The 23,661-nt window shown below is 43.5% G+C and overlaps 2 protein-coding genes across 5 annotated transcripts in view; both read right to left on the bottom strand.

The window, feature by feature from the left end:
- The window catches only part of LOC122199973 (L-lactate dehydrogenase C chain), a 43,437-nt gene extending 41,833 nt beyond the window's left edge, over window positions 1–1,604 (bottom strand). The window contains exons 1-2 of one of the 2 annotated variants that reach the window (XM_042905371.1): window positions 1,432–1,604; window positions 1,048–1,182 (exon numbers count right to left, since the gene is read on the bottom strand). In XM_042905371.1, the coding sequence (XP_042761305.1) occupies window positions 1,048–1,173 (126 nt within the window). In that variant the 5' untranslated portion in view covers window positions 1,174–1,182; window positions 1,432–1,604. The other variant, XM_042905372.1, reaches the window with a different exon arrangement.
- Window positions 1,605–6,184: 4,580 nt separating this feature from the next.
- On the bottom strand, window positions 6,185–17,101 carry LDHA (lactate dehydrogenase A). Of its 3 annotated transcripts, none has more exons than XM_042905324.1 (8): window positions 16,995–17,101; window positions 14,778–14,927; window positions 11,840–11,957; window positions 10,737–10,910; window positions 10,123–10,296; window positions 8,702–8,819; window positions 7,049–7,172; window positions 6,185–6,498 (listed from the first exon to the last, which is right to left on the bottom strand). In XM_042905324.1, the coding sequence occupies exons 2-8, from the start codon at window positions 14,901–14,903 to the stop codon at window positions 6,334–6,336; spliced, it is 999 nt and encodes a 332-aa protein (XP_042761258.1). In that variant the 5' UTR covers window positions 14,904–14,927; window positions 16,995–17,101; the 3' UTR covers window positions 6,185–6,333. The 3 variants fall into 3 exon arrangements, with proteins under 3 accessions (XP_042761258.1, XP_042761259.1, XP_042761257.1); XM_042905325.1 differs by lacking the exon at window positions 16,995–17,101 and adding an exon at window positions 15,411–15,506; XM_042905323.1 differs by lacking the exon at window positions 16,995–17,101 and adding an exon at window positions 15,142–15,382.
- Between the last annotated feature and the right edge of the window lie 6,560 nt (window positions 17,102–23,661).

Here is a 23,661-nt window from a genome sequence, read left to right as displayed (position 1 = left end):
TCTGCACTGACAGCACAGAGCCTGCTTGGGATTCTCTCTTTCTCTGCCCCTCCCCTGCTGGCATGCATGCTCTCTCTCTCTCTCAAAATAAATAAACTTTAAAAAAAAGAAATAAACTCTCACATATATGGTCAAATGATTTTTGACAGGAATGCCAAAAACCATTCATTGTGAGAAAGGAGAGTCTTTTCAATAAATCATACTGGAATAATTGGATATTTACATGCAAAAGTATGAAGTTGGACCTATACCTTACACCATATACATAATTAAAATGGATCAAAGATATAAATGTAAGACCTAAAACTGTAAAACTCTGAGGAGAAAACAGAAGTGAAAAGATTCATAACATTGGATTTGGCAATGATTTTTGGATATGACACCAAGAGCTCCTGCAACAAAAGTAAAAATAGATCAATTGAACCACATTAAAATTTAAAAATGTGCATCAAAGAACACTATCAACAGAGTGAAAAAACCATGGAATGGAAAAAAAAACACTGGAAAATAATATAATTGATAAGAGATTAATACCTAGAATAGAAAAAGAACTCCTACAAGTCAACAACAAATACCCTGATTTAAAATGGGCAAAGAATTTGAATACTTCTCCAAAGAAGATATACAAATTGCCAACAGCCACATGAAAAGATGCTGTGTAAACAGAAAGGAAAATTAAAGGACTTCCATTGTTATTTTATCAAATTGGTACTTGGATAATGAGCATGTAATACTTACAATTTTAAAAAACTTTTTTAAATATAAGCTTCTGGGAAATACGATTTTCACCCATTACTCTTCCAGGAAGGCAAGGTATGGAATCATTTAAACAGAATATTAACGAAATAATGCAATCAATGTTTCTCCTATGAATAAATGTAAGTGGTCTAGCAATGTCTGGCTAGACCATGTACTTTATCACATGGTAAACTCCAGATAAATGTTTCTTAAATTATGTCAAAATCAGATAAGTGAATATATATTTGCTATCAAAAGATTAGCCCTACAACCCTGAACTCATCAACACCTACAAGACTTCTTACTTACCTTCAATAAGATACAAATAGCACAGGCCATGCCTACAGCACCAGTTCCGACAATGGTGATCTTACTCTGGGAGATCTTCTCTTCCCCAATTAGATTCTCAATAAGCTTCTCCTTGACAGTTGACATGTTGAGAACCTGATAGGGATAATGAAATTTCAGTGGAATCAAACTCCCTAAATTGATCACTGTCATAACTACACTGAAGACCTAAGGATCTACCTTTTGGGTTCGCAGAAAGTTGGAACCAAGGGTGGGGGGTCAAGGGGTGTGGAGAGGTAAAGCAAGGACCAGTCTACCTATCAGTAGTAGGGGTTGGGGAACCAATAAGCTTTTATTTCCCCTTGCCCTCGAGCCACCATTTTCACCCCAGTACTAGACACTCACAAATGCTTTGCCTGGCACAACTTAGCCAGAAAGCACAACACACCGCCTTTAAGGAAGATTTAAAAAAAACAAAAAAAAAGTAACATCAGAAGAAAAGCATCAAGGACAGCTGAAGCGCGGAGCCCTGTAACGGTTACTCTCTGGACGGCCAACGCACGCACGAACGCCCCCACGCAGGATTCCCTTTCGTCAGCACGCAAGCTCCGCCCCCCGCTGGCCCAGGGGCAGGCACCTAGGCAGGCTGTTGACTCTCCTCCCCGCCTGTGGGGAGAGGGAGGGGGACTTTTCCAGGTGCCTGGGGTTGAGCCCTCTTCCCTGTGAAGAATTCTAGGCGTTCTTTAAGAGTGTGAAAAGGAGGGATATTGGGGTATCGTTTCGTTTCCCTCAGCCAGCCTAGGCCTGGGAGTGAGTTTAGCGTCGAGTTTTTGGAGACTTCAGGCCCCACTGGGAAAAAGCCCTCTTGGGAGCACCTCATTTTCTTACGTTGGTGCCATCTTAAGACCGCGTCCTGATGACATAGCTTCCAAACTGCTTCCAGATAACTTGCCTCTTTCTGAGAGGGCATGCTGAAAGGACCTGAACCCCCAAAGACTAAGAATTTAAGGCTGGGCTTGGGAATGACCAACCTGAATTTGACGAGTATTTTTTGATGTGCTTTATCACGCCCTTGTGCATACATTTATTTGCAGGAATTCAAACATTATTATTGAGCTCCGAAACTTCAGGACAGAGGGCTGAAATAAAGTTTGAATTAAAGTAATAATGAGGGGCACCTGGGTAGTTAAATCAGTGGGGCATCTGACTCTTGATTTCAGCTCAGGTCATGATCTCACTGTTGGTCGGTTTGAGCCACAAGTCAGGCTCCATGAGCCTGCTTGGATTCTCTAATTCTCTCTCTCTCTCTCTCTCTCTCTCTCTCTCTCTCTCTCAGAATAAGTAATACATGTATACATACATACATAAAGTAGTAATGGAAAGGAAAAGCCATGTGTAATTTTCTAAGGGTGTTCTTAATTTATACCATGAATTTATAACTCACAGAAGGGGAACCAACCTCCTTGGTCATCTTCTGTTGAGTATTTGCATTTGAAATCCTTTTCCATTTTCTGTTTCAAAGCCTATGGTTTGTTTTTAATGTACTTCAGACCATGCAATCAATCGCCCTGCTTAAAACTCTTCCATGGCTTTCCATTACATTTAAAATAACCAATTTTTACCATAACCTAAAAGACATTCAAGATTTGCCTCCTAAAAAAAAAAAAAAAAAAAGATTTGGCCTCCTAGCTCTCCAACTTCATCTCAAGACATTCTCTCCTCACTCCCCACCAGCTTTTGGACTGCTTTTTCTTGGCTCAGGACTTTTTGCTGTTCCCTATATTTAGAAAGTTGTTGGGGCGCCTGGGTGGCCCCGTTGGTTAAGCGTCCGACTTCAGCTCAGGTCAGGATCTCACGGTTCGTGAGTTCGAGCCCCAAATCGGGCTGTGTGCTGACAGCTCAGAGCCTGGAGCCTGCTTCAGATTCTGTGTCCCTCTCTCTCTCTCTGCCCCTCCCCTGCTTGCATGCTCTCTCTCTCTCAAAAATAAACATTAAGAAAGTTAAAAAAAAGAAAAAAGTGCTTCCCTAGCCCTTCTCGAAGTTGATTTCTCGTTTTCGGTTTGGAACATAAATGGCACTTCCTCTAGCTTTCCTTGACCAATGTGTGACCAAGGACCACCTCCTCACATCTCTCCTGTTTCTCTCATGGCACTTTTCACAAACTACCAGCTCCAAGAAACAGGTTCCCTGTAGTAGACAGGAACAGTAGCCACTGTTGGTCCTGTACTACCTCTTGCTTGTATGCTTCCTTGCACAGCAACTCCCCACGCCTGCACCTCATTTACCAGGAGGTTAAGAGGGAGACACTGCTGGTGTGGATGATCATCTGGTGGCAGAAGGAGGTAGTGACCAAACTCCTGATCCGGATGAAGAAAAAGGCTCTTCATTCATACCTACCCAAAGTGCAGGGCTGGCCCTTGAGGTCCCCTGCCTGAGTGGGCTCTCTGGGTGGCTACAGTCCAAATTAACTTAGCCATTTTGCTTGATTGTACAGCTTGATTGTGCGGCAATGAAAATACAGGAGGGGCAAGATCTGTACATTCCAACATCTGCCCTAGTATAAATGCAGTAAAGAATTCTGAAAGAGCATGGCTTTGAAGTCCTGATACTTTGGCAACATGGGCTTCAGTGAAAAATATATGTGCATTTTTCTGTCTATATATATATATATATATATATATATGAACATTATGTATACATAATATACATTATTATATATGTATAATAAGGAAGGAAGGAAGGAAGGAAGGAAGACTATGTTCTGAACATCCCATTTGCTTCCCCACTAACTGGTATCTTCTGTAAATGGAGCTAAGGCATATTTAATCCACTTCCCCAAGGTTATTAAGACTAAAATGAGATATTACATTTAAATTTTAAGTCTATTTATTTTTGAGAGAGAGAGAGAATGAGCTGGGGGAGGGGCAGAGATGAGGGAGACAGAGAATCTGAAGCAGGCTCCAGGCTCTGAGCTATCAGCACAGAGCCCAACGCAGGGCTTGAACCCACAAACTGTGAGGTCATGACGGAGTCGTAGTTGGATTCTCAACCGAGTCACCCAGGCACCCTGAGATCATATTACATTTAAAAGAATCAAGACTTTGCAGAATTGGCCCATTCCTTGCCTGGAACAGGAAGATACAAGGTAATCCTGAAACACTTTTTGTGCCTGTGGCACAAGGGAGTGCTTTAGAAGGGAGGTGCTTTAAAGGGAGGAAGCTTTAGAAGATTAAATCTAAAAATTCATGGAAGATTAGGTTAATATATCTTTAAGCATGACTTTTCAGTCATGTTGGCATTGACTAATTTAGTCTATCAGATATGAAATTAATAAATGTAAATAAATTTTTTTAGACTAAAGTTGCCCCAAAGTTAAAAGAGGCTATAGGCATAAGTACATGTTTGTTTTTGTAGTAATTAAAAAGTTCTAAGATTAGGTAGTGGTGGAGGTTGTACAACTATGTGAATTCACAGAATTATACGCTCTTTAAAAAAAATTTTTTTTATAATGTTTATTTACTTTTGAAAGAGAGAGAGAGAGAGAGAGAGAGAGAGAGAGAGAGAGAGCGCGCGCACAAGCGGGGGAGGAGCACAGAGAGAGGGAAACACAGAATCCGAAGCAGGCTCCAGGCTGTCAGCATAGAGCCTGATGTAGGGCTCTTGAGATCATAACCTGAGCCAAAGTCGGACGCTTAACGGACTGAACCACCCAGGCACCCCTGCACCCTTTCAAATGGTGAATTTTAGGGGCGCCTGGGTGCCTCAGTCAGTTGTGTGTCCGACTTTGGCTCAGGTCACAATCTCATAGTTCATGAGTTAGAGCCCCGCGTCAGGCTCTGGCTGACAGCTCAGACCCTGGAGCCTGCTTCGGATTCTGCGTCTCCCGCTCTCTCTGTCCCTCCCCCACTCGTGCTCTGGCTCTCAGAAATAAACATTAAAAAAAATTTTTTTTAATGTAAATTTTATGATGTGTAAATTGTAGCTTGTCTATTTTTTTTAAAGCCTGTATAAAAAGCAAATCATATTATAGTACTTGTTAAGACTACATAGTTCATTCTTTTCCTTTTACATTTGACACACTGAAAAAAAAAAGCATAATTCTTTCTCTTCACTAGCTTTCAGGAAGGAAACTTTAGTGAAAGATCCTGGAGAAGTGATGACAATAAAGTTGTTCTATTTAACCTCTGGAAGTATTCGGGCCTGAATAAGGATCATAGTTGTAGACCTATTTTGAGGAAAATCTAAAAGTTTTTGAGTGGACAAACCACCAAGACTGTTTGGTTTAAAACTGTTAAGTACCATCAAGTTACCGGCCTCCAGAGAGCCAAAGTTCTTAAAAATCTGTGTCTCCCTATAGTGACAAAGTACCACTGCCTATGTTGTTGGTAAGTGATATTTTTACATTCAGGTGTAGAATGGCATCTACTTGACTTGTAGGGTACCAGTTATGATTAGCCCTATTATCAAGTTATCTCTTAATATCTTGTGGCTTAGCATAGTAAAAGGATTGAATATAATGGAAATGGTACCAAAACAACCTACTCAATCTAGTCATCTATTAATTATATTAAATCATGTTAAACTAAAGTCTGATCATTAGTAAACAACACACCTTAAAAATACCACTGTAGTGTTGCCCATGAATACCCTAATGGGTCCCAATAATGTAATGAGTAAGTCGCAGCTTTATTTATCTTACTATAGTAAGAGAGAAGTCACTGTTCAAAGTTTATTTGGTATTTTAGTTGGTTGGTATGACACTTAGATAGTTGGTTGCATTGTTTATACGTAGATCTTTCTTTTTACATTATATGGCAATGTACACTATGTTCTGACTTATATAGGACACAAAATAAGATCCTTTAGAACAGTTATGCACAATACATGCAATACTGAATTTATACATTGGATCCCAGGAGGTGATTGGCTGGAGAAAAAAAAAAAAAGGTTGGTCTAGGCATGTTGGGTGAAGGAACCAGAAGTAATACAACACGCAGTAAATACACGTCTGGTTTGAATATCAACTGCAGCACATGCCACATTGGCAGTGGTGTCTCTGAGGTGGTGCAACTATTTTCAGTTAACCAACTTAGGACGACGCAAGATGGGTACCGTCCAGCATCAGGATGTAGCCGCAAGGTTTTGTGAACCATTCCTATTTGTAACTTAGGAAACTGATGTTTTTCCTAGGCCATTTTTAATATTATTACTTGAATAAGAGATCAGATAATAAGGACAATATACACAACCTCCAACTAAAAATCCTGTTGTAGTCTAGACAGTGAAGTGGTACACCATTAGAAAACGTTAAAACTGCAGCTCTTTTTGGATCCCCCAGAGCGTATCTGCACTCTTCTTCAAACGGGCCTCTTCCTCAGGAGTCAGGGTCACCTTCACAACGTCTGAGATTCCATTCTGTCCCAAGATGCAAGGAACACTGAGGAAGACATCATCTTTTATTCCATAGAGACCCTGAAGACAAAATGAAAGACATTTTATGTTTTGTCTATGCATTTTGGGGTCTCCCAAGACTTCCATGCTCTACAAATATGTATGCTTATTTAATACAACTTGGTAAGTAGAAATTTCTTTCCACATTTTCAGTTAGGATGTGATGAACAGTGCAAATCATCAAAATACTGGCAAGATTCCTGTTGTAAAAGAAACTCTAAACTATTGCTGTTATCCGTAGTACTGTCACATTTTTATGGATAACATCTTGGTAACTCTAACTTCAGTGTGACTTCTTTTTTTCTTCAAAGAAAAAATTTTTCGTTTATGGTCATGCACCTACCCCAATTTATTATTAGTCAGTTACCAAGTATCTGTGTGGTGAACAGAGTACTAGTAGACATTATTCCTAAAGTGCAACCACGTCTCTCCAAAAAAGGAAAGTTGTTAGTGCATTAATTTATTTCACTCAAATCAAGGACTGATGACTAATCTGCTTTCATAGAAGACTCTTTTTTAAAAACCAGAAAATAATGGCATTTAAATACAATGTATCACTACACAGACCTACCTTAATCATGGTGGAAATTGGATGCACCCGCCTAAGATTCTTCATTATGCTTTCTGCCAAATCTGCCACAGACAGTCCAATGGCCCAGGAAGTGTAGCCTTTCAGTTTGATCACCTCATAGGCACTGTAGGGTACAGAAGGACAGGGAAGGTAGGAAAAAGTAGGGTAAGAGAAACAAAGAACAACAACGCTTTCATTGAACACAGGCTTTACAGCAAACAATGGCACAAAGTTGCATTATATACCTGAGTAATGATTGCCACGTATTGCCAGGATATTATGAACAGGGATGTTCACAACAGTGTTGTTAGTAATAGCAAAAGCCTGGCAACAAGCCCAGGATTCTCCAACAGGGGAATGGATAAATTGTGGTACATACAGTGAAATATTCAACACAGTGGAATGTTACATAATGGTCAAAAATAACTGTATCTACATGCAACAAAATAAATGATTCTTACAATGTAATACTGAATTTTGGAATATAAATCCAAGATTATGTATGGTATGCTTGACTCAAGATTATGTCAAGTAAGGGATGGGTGGAAGGGTGAGTGGGAGAAGGAGCTCAGAACTCACTCATTTCCAAGTACGAACATACTAATAATTCTAATTCCAACGAACACTATACTTAGTTGACAGCTACTGTCAACATTTCTTAGGTTTTATTTAATTAAACGAATACAAAGAGGGCCCTGCCTAAACCAATCATGATTCATTATTCAATTCTATATACCTGAGATCCACACATGACCACATGGTTTATAATAAGTAAATAATGCCACCAAGCATGAAAGCTTCCCTGTTTCAACAATTTCTAAGAGTTAATATTTACATTTTAGTACCATTACAAATCTAGACGTTCCTTGAAACTTTATAATCATTTGAATAAACAAATGTCTCTATTCATAAAGCCCATAACAGGAAATTGGATTTAAAAGTTCTTACTCCTGGGGTGGGGTGCCTGGGTGTCTCAGTTGGTTAAATGGCTGACTCTTAATTTCGTCTCAGGTCTTAATCTCATGGTTTGTGGGTCTGAGTCCCGCATCGGGCTCTGTGCTCACCGTGCTGAGCCTGCTTTGGATCTCTGTCTCCCTCACTCTGCCCGTCCCCCACTTGTGCTTGCTCACTCTCTCTCAAAAATAAATAAATGTTAAAAAAAATTCTTATTCCTGGGGCACCTGGCTGGCTCAGTCAGTGGAGCGTGTGACTCTAGATTTTGGGATCGTGAGTTCAAGCCCCACATGGGGTGTAGAGACTACTTCACTAAAACTTTTAAAATAATAAAAAATTCTTGGGGCGCCTGAGTGGCTCAGTTGGTTAAGCATCCAACTTCGGCTCAGGTCATGATCTCACGGTTTCTGGGTTTGAGCCCCATGTCAGGTTCTGTGCTGACAGCTCAGAGCCTGGAGCCTGCTTCAGATTCTGTATCTCCCTCTCTCGCTGCCCCTCCCCCACTCACACTCAGTTTCTCTCTCTCAAAAATAAACATTAAAAAAAAAAAAGTCACATGCTCTACCCGACTAAACCAGTCAGACATCCCTAGAAAAAAGTTTTCTAACAAGAAGTACTCAAATGCTATTAAACTTCCAACTTTAAAATAAAAATAATAAATTTTAATCTTCTACATTGCCAAACTATGGAATCTATTACCTGTCAACCACCTGTTTGTGAACCTCTTTCCACTTTTCCTTATCTGCATCAGTGCCTAAGTCAGGGTGCAGATTCTTCAGGGAGACACCAGCAACATTTACTCCACTCCATACAGGCACTACAAGAAATAGCACAGAATACATTTATTTCCATACATCATCCAGCAGACTATAATAGCACTCCAGCCAGCCTTGCTTCAAGTTAACTCACTCCTTGCTTGCTGACTTAAGACCCTTGATCTTTAACAGAACTAATTTACTTTCTTTAAGATTTGCAGACCACTGGCCTTGGAGAATAAAAGACCAGAACTTTCCCAGGCCACAGAGGCCAGCAAGTCTGTTTGAGGTCACCTCACCTTTCTGATTAGCCCAGCAATCTTTCAACAAAATGTTTTTCTTTTTTAAGGTCACACAAATGACTTTACTGACCTCCTTTTGTACATCTGTAGACCTTGCCCTCTTTTGTAGAAAGAACAGAGTACTCTTGCACAACCCCTGGGTCCCATGGAACCAGACCTTCTTGCACAACCCCCACCCCCCAGGCACCAAGGAACTAAGACCTTGCACAAACTCCAAGCACCGAGGTAACTCTGTAACTGGCATCATCAAATCTGCATGTAATCAAGGAATGTCACAGACCACTGCATTCCCTTAACTGATTAGACACCTTCAAAAATCTCTGGGCTTGGCAGAAACTTTGGAGTTGACTTTTGGACAAGAGTCTGCCTTCTCCCCACGTGGCCCGCCTCCTGAATAAAGCTCATATTCTTTTTCCAGTCAAAACTCTGCTCTTGAGTGCTGGCCTTTTGAGCAACAGGCCGCCAAACTTGGGTTTCGGTAACAAGACTAGTTATTTTGACCCATTTTTCTAATCCTCATTTCTTATCTGAGGAGGATTACCTGCTTTTGGTAGATGGTAAAGACTACCAATGCCCTTACTCTTAGATTTTCATTGATTAGATTATGTGAAACTAAGAATTTTCACCATATTCTGACCTTTTTTCCTAACCTATTGGGATGTTTAATCCTACTTGAAATATAAAGATAGTATGAGATCATAAGGGGAATTTTCTTAGTATAAGTAACTGTGAATTCAACTGTGATAGAATTTTTCCATCCACTCCATTTGGATTGGTTAACCTTTTCACAGCCTCACAGTTCAAGTCTCATATAGACAGTTGTGATAGTAAATGACTGAGGTCATCCTAAGAATTATCATCTTAAGTAAAAGAAATTTCATTCCCCATCCCCCATGCCATAAGAGGTCACATAAAATAGCTAAAATCTGAATAATAGATTTTTAGAAATCATTCTACTCTAATGAATGGATATCTAATTTCAGCTCTGATTTAATAATAAAACTTCTATCAATATCTTACACAGTCTTTTTGAAAACAAAAATAGAAAATAAGTTATGCTTACCACTGGAGTCTCCATGCTCTCCAAGGACCCACCCATGACAGCTTAATGCGTGAACTCCCAGCCTTTCCCCCATTAGGTAACGGAACCGGGCTGAATCCAGATTGCAACCACTTCCAATAACACGGTTTTTGGGAAAGCCACTTATCTTCCAAGCCACATAGGTCAAGATATCCACTATGAAGAAAACATTTAGGCAAAAATACTAGGTAAATCATTAGATGATGTTTGGCTACTCAAGATACATGGCTCTGTAGGAATCTTGATATTGATCATAACCAATCAGTATCTTTGTCAATATTTTTAAACCTGTATGTATAATATAGCAAATTCATTAAGTATTCAAGAAGTGTAGTATAATGAAAATAAATTGTGCATCTAGAACACCTTATTCATACCCTTTTCCCTTATCTAAGATCTTCTCGGGAAAATAATTTTTAAGTTCTAACTACATTGAGGGGCACTGTACCCCTTTAATATGTTAAATTTAACTATTTTACCAAATCCATTCACAAGAGGAAAATGAAAAATACGAGAAATAAATATGTATATATAGAATATGACATATGCCATCAGTGTTACTCAAGCTCATCTATTTGTGCAATTAGAGGTCTCACCTGGATTGGAAACAACAAGCAACTTGCAGTTTGGGCTGTATTTTACAACATTAGGAATGATGAACTTAAAGATGTTCACATTACGCTGGACCAAATTAAGACGGCTCTCTCCCTCTTGCTGACGTGCCCCAGCTGTGATAATAACCAGCTTGGAGTTTGCAGTCACATTATAGTCTAGACAAAGGGGAAACAAAAACCAGATTAAGGCCTTAATCTCTTCCATACATTTTTTTTTATGGGCAATTTTATTAGTGTTTTGTTACCTCCCTTACTTCCTTTCACGCATAGGTAAACACAGATAAATGACACTAATGCCACCCCTCCCCCCAACCCATGACTCCTTTAGCTTTTGGTTTTTTCACTGTGGCCACCTAACATGGAGGAAGAGTACATCAACGCCTTCCTTGTATTCTGGTTTAGACTGTGACTTTATATAACCACAGTTAGGAGGAGCTGGAAAGAACCAAATGAGACATTATCCCCCAATTTTTTGCCACCTGAGCTCAATGCTCAGACTCTTCCATACCCCTATTTCTACTTAATTACTTTACTGTGATCATATCAGCACAGAGATAGGCGCCTTTTTTTTTTTTTTTTTAAAGCAAAGGCAACTTTACACTTATCAAGATCTTGCTTCTAGATACCCTATGGCACAGGATGGTTAACCCAGCCCATAGATAAGTGGTCAGTTATTTTCAGGTGTCAAAAGAAACACTATTTGTACACATGCCAGGTTTCCTGACTAGGGCTCGTAAGTGTGAAAAGTCTGAACTGGCTCATTTACCTTATTCTCAACCTTGTCTTAGTGTCTGAAAGGAAGTAGGGGAAGTAAGTATATTAAATTTAAATATTTGAAGCAACGTGGTTAAATATGGACCTGAGAAGCATTACTAATTACATTCTAATTCAGATGCTTTCCACATTATAGACTATTGGGTTTCCATTACTAGAAACTGAAACTTTGGTATAAACAGGTTGCCAATGCAAAATGGCTCAAGGGCTCTTTGCTCCTATACGAAAATAAATCTTTGAAAAAGGATTTCAAGCCTGATAAAAAAAATCAAATCTAGCATAGATCACAATATAAACTTGTTGAAATCAACCTTTGCCAGAGACAATTTTTGGTGTTCTAAGGAATAGGCTGCCATGCTGGAGATCCATCATCTCTCCCTTCAATTTGTCTTCCATGACATCAACAAGAGCAAGTTCATCTGCCAAGTCCTAAAAGATACAAAATTTTTAGTCAAATAGAAAAGAGCTGCTTCCAAATTTTAGAAAGGGATGCAAAATTTCTATGTTTCTAGCATAGGAGAGCTCTGCCACTTTATTAGTATCAGGACATACCTCAAAGTAGAGGCAGGCCCCCATTTAAAAACGGACTCACGGGGGTGACTGTGTGGCTCAGTCAGTCCAGCATCCAACTCTTGATTGTGGCTCAGGGCATGATCTCACAGTTCCCGAGATTCTCTCTGCTCCCCCCACCCCATCCACTAGCATGTGTGTATGCTCTCTTTCTCTCTCAAGATAAATACATAAACTTTAAAAAGTGACTCACGGATGACCCATGCATAGGAAAAAGTACCGATCCTCTCTCTTCACGAGAGCAACTTCTTTTTTTTTTTTAATTTATTTTCTTTACATTTATTTATTTTTTGAGAGACGGAGCACAAGTTGGGAAGGGGCAGAGAGAAGGAGACACAGAATCCGAAGCAGGCTCCAGGCTCCGAGCTGTCAGCACAGAGCCTGACACGGGGCTCGAACTCACAAACTGTGAGATGACCTGAGCTGAAGTCAGATGCTTAACTGACTGAGCCACCCAGGCGCCCCTTCACTAGAGCAACTTCTGCAAGCACTCCACCATTCGACTGTGTGGTAGCAAAACACTAGATTGGCAATGGCTGGAATAACATCCAATTACATAAGACTGCTCTGTTTAGTCTCTCAATTTTACACATTAATTTTAGGCCATTAATCATTACATAAGTGATGTTGACCAGTATTAAGACTTGGAAATTAAAAAGTGATATTCTGGATCATTCCTTTATATGTTTTCCATATATTAACCAACACTAAGTGTTCCAAGAAGACAGATTTGTGCGTTTGCAAAATAATATTGGTGAAAAATATCCTTTCAGTTGAATCTGTAAATGTTTATAGGTGCATCTCAGACCAGGAGCACCAGCAACACATTTAATACACATGGGGTGTGAACTGTTATAACCAAGTAAGTTATACTAGCTGAGCAACAGATCTACCCCCCCATGTCATCTGTAATATAATAACCTTATACACACCTGAGTTAGAGGGCATAGGTGTGGAAAAAACAAATGGCATCAATTCCTGATCCAGTGGAAAGCTGTAAAAATTGGTCCAGGTATCCCCTGATTGTCAGAAGTTTGCATTATGCCACTTCCCTTTTATAAAAGACCTAACTTTAGTACCTGTTTTCCCTAACTGAAATAAATCCAAAGAGGATTTCTGCCTTTAGGAAATAAGGCAATTGGGGCGCCTGGATGGCTCAGTCGGTTAAACGTCCGACTTCGGCTCAGGTCACGATCTCGCGGTCTGTGAGTTCGAGCCCCGCATCGGGCTCTGGGCTGATGGCTCAGAGCCTGGAGCTTGCTTCTGATTCTGTGTCTCCCTCTCTCTCTGCCCCTCCCCCGTTCATGCTCTGTCTCTCTCTGTCTCAAAAAAAAAAAGTTTAAAAAAAAATTTAGGAAATAAGGCAAAAAAACCACAAAAAACAAAAAACAGCATTCAGTGTTTGTTTCGCAGTGAGCCCTTACAGAGGCAGCACACGTCCTAGTTAACACCTTGGTTCCACCTGATGAACCAAGTTCCTCAGGAACTTTACTCAGCATCTCAGCATCAAACTGCCATAGCTTTGAACTTTGTGAGCATCTGTACCTTATCTCTATTTTGTGCATGCATTAGCACGATGTGTCCTAAGGTATCAGAAAATCCTAAGGTTATTTTTTGGGTCTGGGAATGTTAAAAAATTTTCCACATTAATTAATGGTAATTGCTTCTTTGCTTTACACCAGGCTTCAGAAAGGTTTCATAGGAATGCTCTCCTTTCGGATAGTGGGGGAAACCTTTATACTATGTGGCCCCTCCTAAGAACACATAAAAAGCAACCTATGTTGTTACACAACCTCTGCATAGCTCATTTCTGCCTTCAGTTCCTTATTTCAATCCTTTCCTGTTCAAAACCCAGAATTCATCATTACACTCCCTTATTAGTAACTCCAAATCTAAACTTAAAATATTTTAATATTGTAAGCTGCCTCAATTTCTTTTTTTATATAAACCAGGCTCAACTACTATAAAACATATTCTTTATTCATTCTCAAATTATCTTTTGCTATCTAACTTTTAACTCCATAACTGGTACCAAAATTATTATTCAAGGTGAGGGGCACTGGGGATTTTTGTGGGAGAAAGACTTAAGATTCCCCACATTGTGTAACTAAAAATTTTTTTTTTTATTTTGAGAGACAGAGTGAGCGCACAAGCAGGTGAGGGGCAGAGAGAAAGAGAAACAGAATCCCAAGCAGGCTCCATGCCATCAATGCAGAGCCTGCCTGACGTGGGGCTCAAACTCACCAACCACATGATCATAACCTGAGCAGAGATCAAGAGTGGAACTCCCAACCAACTGGGCCACCCAGGCACACTCAGTGATTTTAATTTTACCAAATGTGTGTATCATTTTCAACTCAAAAATTACTTTAAAATAAAGGCATGTTTAACTTAAAGATATAGACTATGTTTTCATTTGTAGGCAATTCATGCATGTTAATACAGCACAGTGAATTTAAGGAACTGTGTCACCAGCCTTATAACTTTTAATGTTTTTAGTACAGACACTCTTTCGGTATAGCATCACATTACTAAAGTTTGTTCCACATAAAGTTCTTCAAATGAATGCATGAACCTAAATATTTGTATATACAATGTAATAATGCAATTCTTGGAGGTGTGGGGAGATCGTTGGGGTCAAGGTATCCTTGGCTTTCAGAGTGACGGGCTTTCACTTACCTTCATTAAGATACTGATGGCACAAGCCATGCCAACAGCACCAACCCCAACAACTGTAATCTTATTCTGGGGGGTATGGTCTTCCTTAAGAAGATTCTGAATCAGTTGATCCTTGAGAGTTGCCATATTGGATTTAGAAGCAAAAGGAATCTATAGGGGGGAAACACACACTGTCACTGCATCCTCTTTAAATTAACGCTTATTAACCAAAAGCTGTTCTAAAAGAGCTTATTTTACTTCCTTTTGGGATACTTGCCATTAAAAAGAGGGAAGGAACAAACCTAAAGATGGCCAAAGGGATACTGAAAGGCCTAAAGCCAGGGTCTGGTCTGGCTAGGATCTATCTTGGTATAAAGGATCTCACCTTGGCGTGGAAAAATAATATTGACGTTTGGGTGTAAGTATAACTTCCTGAGGACTCACTCATCTTGATTTATTAACCCCAAGCGGGGCTGCCTTTCCTCACACAAAATCGCTGTGACTGCCTGCCCAAATGTACTCCAATCACCAGTCCTGCAAACCCTCAAAAAAAGTAGAGAGAAATGTGCGGAAGGTTCCCGTAAATGCCTCTTGGAACCACCTGGACGCCGTAGGATGTTAAAAACAACAACAACAACAACAACAACAAAAAATCTCTGCTCATGCGCACTCACTCCTTCCTCCAGCCCCAGAAGATGGGGCGGATATCAGACCAACAGCTCTGTTGGCTGGGAACCCTCGGGTTTTCCGCCCCTCCCCCACCCAGCCCGGCGCGACACTTGCGCGCATGCTCATTTCGAGCGCTGGGCGGGGACAAGAGTAGAGCCTACAGACCGCGGCTTTCGAGAGCTGGGTGCTGGCGCAGAGGCGCCAGTCTGGAAAGCCCCGCCCAAGAGCGGAAATAATTGGGAACTGTCCTGCTCTTAGGGTACAAGGGAGAGAGCCACGAGGCAGAGAGCCCCGAGGTGGACTTTAGACTTAACTAGTGCCCCTACTGGCAGCCTCCCTGGCCGCGGGCAGAGCCAGACTTTAAATCGGAATACTAGACCCAAGGAGCTGTTAACTAACAGGGAGGGAGGCGCCTCGTGTGGTTTCTGCCGTGATCCATGTTGCAAAGGCGTGAGGCCCGGTATGAGGAAATTTTGTCAGTACAGGAAGTGCAAAAATAGCTGCAGAGGCCTGGAGCCCTAAAGTTAATAGATACTTGGTGGAATCCTCCATTCCCAGTGTCGGGGAGGGGGCCTTCGCCCTGCTAATCCAACCCTGCACTGCATTCACTGGAAAGATTATCACAGGTTGCACCCTGAAGCACCACGTCTGGTCTTGACACCACCCCAAAGGGCAAAAATATCCGAGAGGACTTCCAGGCAGGCAGCCCAGAGTCACCAAGGTGGAATCAGATCTCTCCGCGTAAATCACTGCTATTTCTAGACCTGGCCTCATCAAAACCTAAACCCTGGGATCCAGCGTTCCCTTCAACGTGGGGGCACGGGTGAGGGACGAGCACTGCAGAAAGTGGGTCTACTCCCCCAACTCTGCCACCCACTCTGTGACCTCAGAGATGCCCTAACCCTCTCCCAGCTTTAGGTTCCCCCATTTCTCAAGAGGAGGGGACGGTACCAGATAGCCTGCTCTCAAAAGACCATCGGCAGGAGGGCTGAGACTTCCTGCTTCATCTTTGCATGCACCGAGCCTTGCGTAGCACCCGATACATCAGCAGCTGCTTAATAAGTGTAATTTGCGCAAAGAGCGCCCTATAATCCGCAGGCAGTAGCCGCCCCATGGAGTCCACCTCTTGAAGAGTCCCAGGGTTAAAAAGCGACCCAAGCAGCGCTCCGCGGTTGTCGACCCTCTCCCTCTATCCCTCACCCGCGACTGCTGAGGGTTTTTAGGCTGGGTGGGCTCTGGAAACCCGACCTCCAGTTCTGCGTTGTTTGCTTATTTTAAGCCCGGAGGTATGCCCCACCCTTTAGATCTGTCATTTCCTTGTCTTTCTGCATCCACTTGGGCTTTCAGCCACAGGATAGCTGCGGTCACCTCGGTTCCCCAGCCGGACCAGAGGCCATGGTGCCCACTTAGAGCAAAAGCAGAGTGCGGTGACCTCCGAGTCCACGTGAGGATCCTGCTTTCCCCCCGACTCCCCGGGAGCAGAGACCCCTTCGGGGACAGCGCCGAGCTAGCGAGCCGGAGGCAGCTCGCTCTCCTGACCCGCGCAGTGCGCTTGGGGCCCGACCGTACCGGGAGTGCACGTCGAGCAGGCGGGCGTCGGCGGCGCGCGGTGTTGGGTCCGGACTTGGCGGCAGCGGCTCCCGTACTCGGAGCTGGGCGCGGGAGGGGCCTTAAATGGAACCGGGAGGCTGACGTCAGGGGGGTAGCCGGGCGGACGTGCGGGAACCCACGTGTGGGTCGGGCTAGGGGCGGGCTCGAAGCCAGGCGGGGCTGTGGGGAGGCTCAGGCGGCGCGCGCAGCGGGACCGAAGATCTGGGGACAGACCCACGTGTGCCTGGGGACCTAAGGGGCTGCCGGAACCGCTCAGCCTCCGGCCACAAAAGCCCCGGCCCTCTAGAGCCACCAGCCAGTCCAGTCTACCCTCCGGAAAGGCTTAATCTGAATCTTCACCGTTGTTTCCCAATTGACCGGAAAGAACAGCTTCTGGCCCGTTAGGCACTCAACAATTTGTTGGAAGGGAGGGAATGCCTAGCACGGCATCAGTCTCCTTACCTAGGTCGAGTGATTCCCAAAACTTGACGCTGCTACCCCACCCCCCACCCCCCTTTGCTCAGCCTGCCTTCCTGCTCCCTATCTTCTTTAAATCTCACCCATCATCTGGTTTCTCTCTCTCTCTGTCTCTCTCTGTCTCTCTCTGTCTCTCTCTGTCTCTGTCTCTCTCTCTCTCTCTCTCTCTCTCTCTCTCACACACACACACACACACACACACACACACACACAGTTAGTATCTGCCTTGTCTCTGCATCCGCTGAGCTGTGTCTCCTTCAAACTGGCTTGCATTAGAGACGTGTGTCACTTTGCTCTCCTACCTGACAGCGATTCTTTCAAAGGCATGGATCAGTCTACTTCCTCCTTTGAACCTGGGACCAACTTGGAGTCCAGTTCTGAGAAAGATCCATAATTATGGGTCTCTTGGTTTTGAAGGGAACAAGCTAACCTCAGCTCCAGAAAAGCAGGGTATCTGTCTAGCATGTTGTAATAGTTTTCCTATTGCTCTAGGAATCCCAGAAACCTAGGCTCTCACCTCAAATACACAGCTGGACAGGCTGAAGGCCAATCACAAATTCTCCATTGTTTCTCAGGGCAGGGCTGACTGCTCGAGGTTCCCCAGTCTTTGCAACAATATCCTCATTCAGTCAGGGTTGGGCCCCTGCCTGCTTATCAGATGTGACTACAGCTGCTGGCAAGAGGGCAGAGTTCAGAGAATGGAAGGTAGGCTGGGGAGACAGGTAAGAACTCAGGAGGAGGACCTTGGGATGACCTCTAAAAATAATCTGGGTGGAAAGTTTACAGCTCCCTAAATTAAGGCACATAACAGCTCACTCCAAACACAGCTTCCTTCTTCTTATGCAGAACAATATCCTCTACTTAACTCTACAAATGTGGATAAAACAAGTACTATTTACTGAGCACCCCCTACGTGTCAGGCAGCAAGCCAGGTAATACCTTCACTCCAATTATTTGGAGTAGGCATAATTATTCACATTTTGCAGTTAAGAACCCAAGGCTCAGAAAAATTAGTTATTTTGCCAAGGTCAGACAACTAATAAGTGATTTCAGCTGGTTCTTTAGGACCAACTGGCTCCAACCTCTTATTTTTCCTGTTGTCCCTTCTCCACCCCTCACCGCTGACTCCACAAAAGTCAAGAAATTGTGGTGCAGGGGGGGTGCGCCCAGGTGGCTCAGTTGGTTAAGCGTCCGACTTCAGCTCAGGTCATGATCTTACGGCTAGTGAGTTTGAACCCCGCCTCAGGCTCCGTGCTGACAGCTCGGAACCTGGAGCCTGCTTCAGATCCTGTGTCTCCCCCCCCACCCTCTTTCTCTCTCTGCCCCTCCCCACTCACACTCTGCCTCTCTCAAAAATGAATACATGCTTTAAAAAAATTTTTTTAAGAAATCATGGTGGGGGCCCAAGCTAGTCCCAGGCTCAGAAAATTTCATTTTCTGTGAGAGCTAGTAGATGTTACTGGGTGTCTCTGCCCATCTGTTGAGCTGAGACATCAGTCTTCTCTGCCCTCAGACTGGTACTACTATCCATACTCCTGCTTTCCAGGCCTTTAAACTTGGACTGGAATTTACACCACCTGCTGTCATGGGTCTCCAGCTTACAGATGGAAGATCTTGGGATTTTTCAGCTTCCATAATTGCCTGAACCAATTCCTTATAATAAATTTTGTTATACCTCCTATTGGTTCTGTTTCTCTAGAGAACCCTGACTAATACAGCCCAAAGAGAAGAATTTCTGTACTAAAGCCCAAGCCGAATGTGGGATCCATGGGATGGATCAGAAAGCACTATTTCAGAGGGCAGAACAGACTTCTCCAAACTAACCAAGTGTTCTTCAAGGATGGCCCCTTTGAAAGGGAACATCTCACAAAAGAGGTGGCTTGACCAGGGGATAGTCTGACCTCAGAGAATGGGTGGTGCTCAGCAACCAATATAAGATTTTCCTAAAATGGACCTGGCCAACGAATGATGTCCACCCAAAATACAGTGCTGAGTCATTCCTTCATTAAGTATTTGTTACAGTCATCCTCAGAAAAGTTCAATAGTTCCTCATTCAACAGCATCAAGAATAAAATCCAAATTCCTTGGAAGGCACACTAGATGTTCTACAATACAGTGTCCACATCCCCTCTCTGGCCTTATCTTCTATTTTCCTTCATGCTTCCCATATGCCGGTCCCAAGGCTCTTACACTACATTCCCCCAATATGCCATGTATTCTGCCTAGGCGAATTCTTCAACCTGAATGTTCTTTACCTTGCCACCATCCCTGTCCTCCCCAAACCCACACATTCATAGGTCAAATGCTGTTGCTTGAGCTTTATTTTATTTTATTAAACATTTTTTTAAAATTTTTTTTTTAACGTTTATTTATTTTTTGGGACAGAGAGAGACAGAGCATGAACGGGGGAGGGGCAGAGAGAGAGGGAGACACAGAATCAGAAGCAGGCTCCAGGCTCTGAGCCATCAGCCCAGAGCCCGACGCGGGGTTCGAACTCACGGACCGCGAGATCGTGACCTGAGCCGAAGTCGGAGGTTTAACCGACTGAGCCACCCAGGCGCCCCACTTGAGCTTTATTTTAAACTAATTCTTATTGCTGTCCTCTTTTTCTCACTAGACTGTGAGCTCCACATGGACAGAAACTTTCTGCATATTCTCAGCACATATATTTATTTGTTTTTATAAATGTATTTTGAATTACATGCCTGCTATGCTAAATGCATGAGGGCACTATGCTAAATGCTGGGGATATAAAAATGAATAAGACATATTTATAAGCCTTCAAAGACTTTACCATTTAATGGGGAAGGCCAATGGCATTCCCCTCTTTGGTTAAAATGCAAGACAGAATATAACACTGCCTCAAAAGAGGCAGAAATAAATTGCCCTAACAATCATAAGAGAGAAGGGTCCTTTGGCCAGGACTATCAGAGAAGGCTTCCCAGGGGAGGTAGCATCTGAGCTTAGCCTAGAAAAAGACTTCAATTGCTGAAGATCAGGTGTTGAGAAAGCAGAGAATGAGTATGAGCAAATGCGTCGAGGCAGGAAATTCAAAGTGTATCTGGTGAATCTTTAGCTTTAAATGCCAGGCTATGAAATTTAGGTGTTTTGCTGTTTTTTTTTTTTGTTTTTTTTTTTTGTTTTTTTTTTTTTTTGGTGGGCAGTGGAAGTCAGATGCTTTTGGAGAAGGGGAGAGAGAGAGAGAGTGAAAGCAAGGTAGTTGAGAAGTCTGGAAAGCACAGCGGGGTGGGGAGGAACACACCTTGTTTTGTAATAACACAACAAGAAGCTCGGAACATACGCAGCTCCAACCACAACGGCACAGAACATACACTTCTCTGATATACCCTACATGGCCCTGCAGCCCCTCTTTTTTTTTTTTTTTTTTTTTTTTTTTTACCTTTTCCATGTTTGCAAAGCTGATGGCTTTTCTGAGTTTCAGGGCCCAAGATGCAGATGGCCTCATCAGTCTCTGTCCCCAACAGGCCAGGCTCTGTTGTGTACGTGCCAAAGCAAAGGCTCCTCTCTCTGGCAAGACATCAGGTGCCTGTCCCTGGGACTGCTTCATATCATCCCCCTAACCCCATCCATCTCTCACATGATGGGAGTGGAAGCCACAGACTCCACTCTGACTCCTCAAGTCCCCCTGGATGCCACGTCTCCTGGTACGCCAGTGCCCACCCTCCCCCACCTGTTTCTCCTCCCCTCTTCCTCCCCGACCTGCCCTCCTATCAGGTACTAGAAGCTGCCTCTGTGTCTCTTTTCGGCTTAGATTGTTATTCCCTCCAGAGTTCATTCCTCCCGTGAGCACCTAACAGAATCCACCTCAGAAACTCTGGATTCCTTTTTCTGTAGACTGAATGTTTGCGCCCTTTCCCCCAACTCATGCTGAAACCTAATCCGTAATGTGATAGTATTGAGATGGGGGAGCACTTAGGAGATGATTAGATCATCAGGGTGGAGCCTTCATGAACAGGATTTGTGCCCTTAAAAAAAAGAGGAGCTCCCTTGTCCCTTCTATCATGTGAAGACACGGCAAAAAGTCTATGAACTTGGAAGGCTCTCACCAGACATCTGCTGGAGCCTTGGTCTTGAACTTCCCAGACTCTAGAACCATAACAAATAAGTTTCCATTGTTTATAAGCCACCCAGTCTGTATTATTTTGTGACAGTAGCATGAATGGACTAAAGTACCTTCTTTTCCAAGGAAAAGAAATGAGACCTATGCCCTTTTCTCTCCATCCAACCCTGTCACAGAGTGAGGCCTCAAGCTTTCCATCACATTGACAGGTTCCAAGGCAAAAACTGTTGCCAAAATATAAGTGGTTTCCAAATTGAGGGCCCACAAAATCAGTGTGCAGAGGGAGTCCCACGGTGTCTCCAAGCCAGACAATCCCCAGCATGGTAACATAGTGCCCTTTATCTAATCACCACAGGGGAGGACTGTGGGAAGCTGTGATAGCCTTTCCCTCCAACATCTTGGGTGGCAAGGACAGTGACGGGCATGGCTTAGCAAAGTTGAATGGGCAGCCTGCTGGAGAGGAGACACTGACCTGAGGGTCAGGAGACCTGAGTTTGGTCATGGACCTCTGAGTGACATTGTGGCAGTCACATTCCCTCTGTAGCCCCAATATCCTAGACTAAACATAAGAGGATCTCTGTTCCAGTTCTAACATCCAGGGGGGCTCTGAGTTAACGAATCAAGCCTCCACACACACCTTCATTTTTGCAATTGCTCAGAACTCAGAGGCAAAGCTGCCCCCCCTTTTTGGGAACTGGTTTGGGCTGCTCCTCATGTGGAATGAGGAGCTTCCAATGTGGAAGCAGACATTCAAGGGGCCTGACTGCACCCATGGCAACAAGAATCCCATGCCTAGCATTCTCTTGTCCTCCATTTTAGTTCGAAAACTGGGTCCAAAACACCCAAGGCACTGGTTGGGTGTTGCATCTGTTAATAAAAAGCCTCACTGGGCTTTGAAAACAAATTACTGATAACAGGAAGCCATCTCTGATTCTTTAAGGAATTCTTTACACCTTGCAACCTTACCAAGTGTGGAAGTACATTCCAAGCCCTAGCTCACGAAAGAAGGGTAATTTCCTATAAAATTCCAAGAGGATCAAAGCAATTGTAACTGTGAATAAAACCAGTCAGGTCTATCCATAATTTCCTGGGACTAGGGTGTGGGCAAGGAATGGAGGTCTCCTGATTTGTGCCGATGCTGACTGGCAGAACACCCTCGCTGAAATTTGGGTCTGTCGGCTCTGGGGCTTTGTTTAAACTCCTATACACAGCCACTCATCTAGCTACACCTCACAAAGGAGGTTCTGCCTGTACTTGGAGCCTGTTCAGAGGACTCTGACCTGAAAAGCCAGCCCCACCTCATTTTTTTAGGGTACTAGAAGGGGTTCTGGCTCCCTGGGGAATGTGGGATTCTGGTAAGAGAAGCAAAGGAGAGCTTCCCGGTACCCCAAGAGGGATCTCAGGCTGTGGTGGGGCTGGTGCAGGCAAGGAGAAGGCTCCCCCTGCAGCTAGATAAAGCTCACTGGGCCCTTCATTTGTGCATAGCCTAGGGTGGCTTTCATATCAGTTCTCTAGTGACATTTGTACTTCAACCAGAAGAAAGCAGAGCAGGAATTTCTACTTCCATTTTACTGGTGGGACTGTGGAAACCTCAAAACCTGGAATCGCCCCAGGCCCTGCAGCTGGAAAGCAGCCTGGTGGATTGCACATTCCCAGACCAGCTTTCCTTCCCCTGTAACACTCTGCCCCTCTGTCTTCACAGCCTGGAAAGCAGTTGGCCCTCTGCTCCTTGGATATCAAAGGGCAAATGTGACAGGGCTGCAGAAAGGTCCAGGCGGCTCATCTGTCCACAGGGCTGCTCCAGGGCCTTATCTAAGCAGCCTCCCTCTCCCTGGCACTCCATTAGCTTGCACAGCCTGTGTGTGTACGGGGCCAAACTCTGCCCTTTGTACAAACACACTTGCAGTGTCAGGCCCTCTCAGAGGATATTTCAACTTAGCTCATCCTCCAGTTTTAGCCACACGAGGGATGAGAGCCCAAGAGGGGCCCTCCCAGCCTTGGCCCTTCCCACCTGCCCCTCACGCCTGCCCCTGCTTTGCTTACACTGCAGGGCCTCTCAGCTACTCTCTTCTGGCCCACAGGGCAAAC

Source organism: Panthera leo, chromosome D1, assembly GCF_018350215.1.
Source record: "Panthera leo isolate Ple1 chromosome D1, P.leo_Ple1_pat1.1, whole genome shotgun sequence".
NCBI classification, from domain to species: domain Eukaryota; kingdom Metazoa; phylum Chordata; class Mammalia; order Carnivora; family Felidae; genus Panthera; species Panthera leo.
This window is presented reverse-complemented; position numbering and strand designations above follow the sequence as displayed.

Excerpts from the sequence above, each read along its gene's own strand:
- LDHA (XM_042905323.1), bottom strand. The coding sequence starts at position 15,204 with ATGAGTGAGTCCTCAGGAAGTTATACTTACACCCAAACGTCAATATTA. Across the intron at positions 10,911-11,839 it reads AAAAATTGTCTCTGGCAAAG|ACTATAATGTGACTGCAAAC; the intron begins GTTGATTTCAAC and ends CCCTTTGTCTAG. Across the intron at positions 7,173-8,701 it reads CACAAACAGGTGGTTGACAG|TGCCTATGAGGTGATCAAAC; the intron begins GTAATAGATTCC and ends TGTACCCTACAG.